The 337-nt window shown below is 42.7% G+C and overlaps 1 protein-coding gene across 1 annotated transcript in view; it reads right to left on the reverse strand.

Annotated features, from left to right (window-relative positions):
* The window catches only part of LOC119590552, a gene marked incomplete in the record, with an annotated part of 10832 nt that overhangs the window by 3234 nt on the left and 7261 nt on the right, over positions 1–337 (reverse strand). Inside the window, 1 exon segment of the mRNA XM_037939209.1 lies at positions 21–153. Within this exon segment, the coding sequence (XP_037795137.1) occupies positions 21–153 (133 nt within the window).

A 337-nucleotide genomic window follows, 5' to 3' on the forward strand; every position in this document is an offset into this window, starting at 1 on the left:
TAGCATACCCTCATACTCACCGGAAACTTTTCGTGAGGTAGTTGGGAACATACTTGACCTCCTCATACCAGAGTCTTACCGCTGTTTCCCACACCGAACCGCCGTTACTACTGCTCCATTCATAGAAAATATTTTGGCCCACGTAGTAATCCCCTGCGGAAAAGGAAGCGCGGGTTATGCGTTGCTGTTTTCAAGGGGTCGTTGTTACTGTGGCTGTGAGAGTTATTGTAAGAGTGTCTATAGGATGAGATGATTTTTATTGGGAAATATTTCATTCATAGGAGTTTACTAGTTCTTATCATTTCAATTATTCAAAAAATTCGGCTTACCCTCCCCT

The sequence above is a fragment of the Penaeus monodon genome, chromosome 27 (assembly GCF_015228065.2).
Source record: "Penaeus monodon isolate SGIC_2016 chromosome 27, NSTDA_Pmon_1, whole genome shotgun sequence".
NCBI lineage: Eukaryota > Metazoa > Arthropoda > Malacostraca > Decapoda > Penaeidae > Penaeus > Penaeus monodon.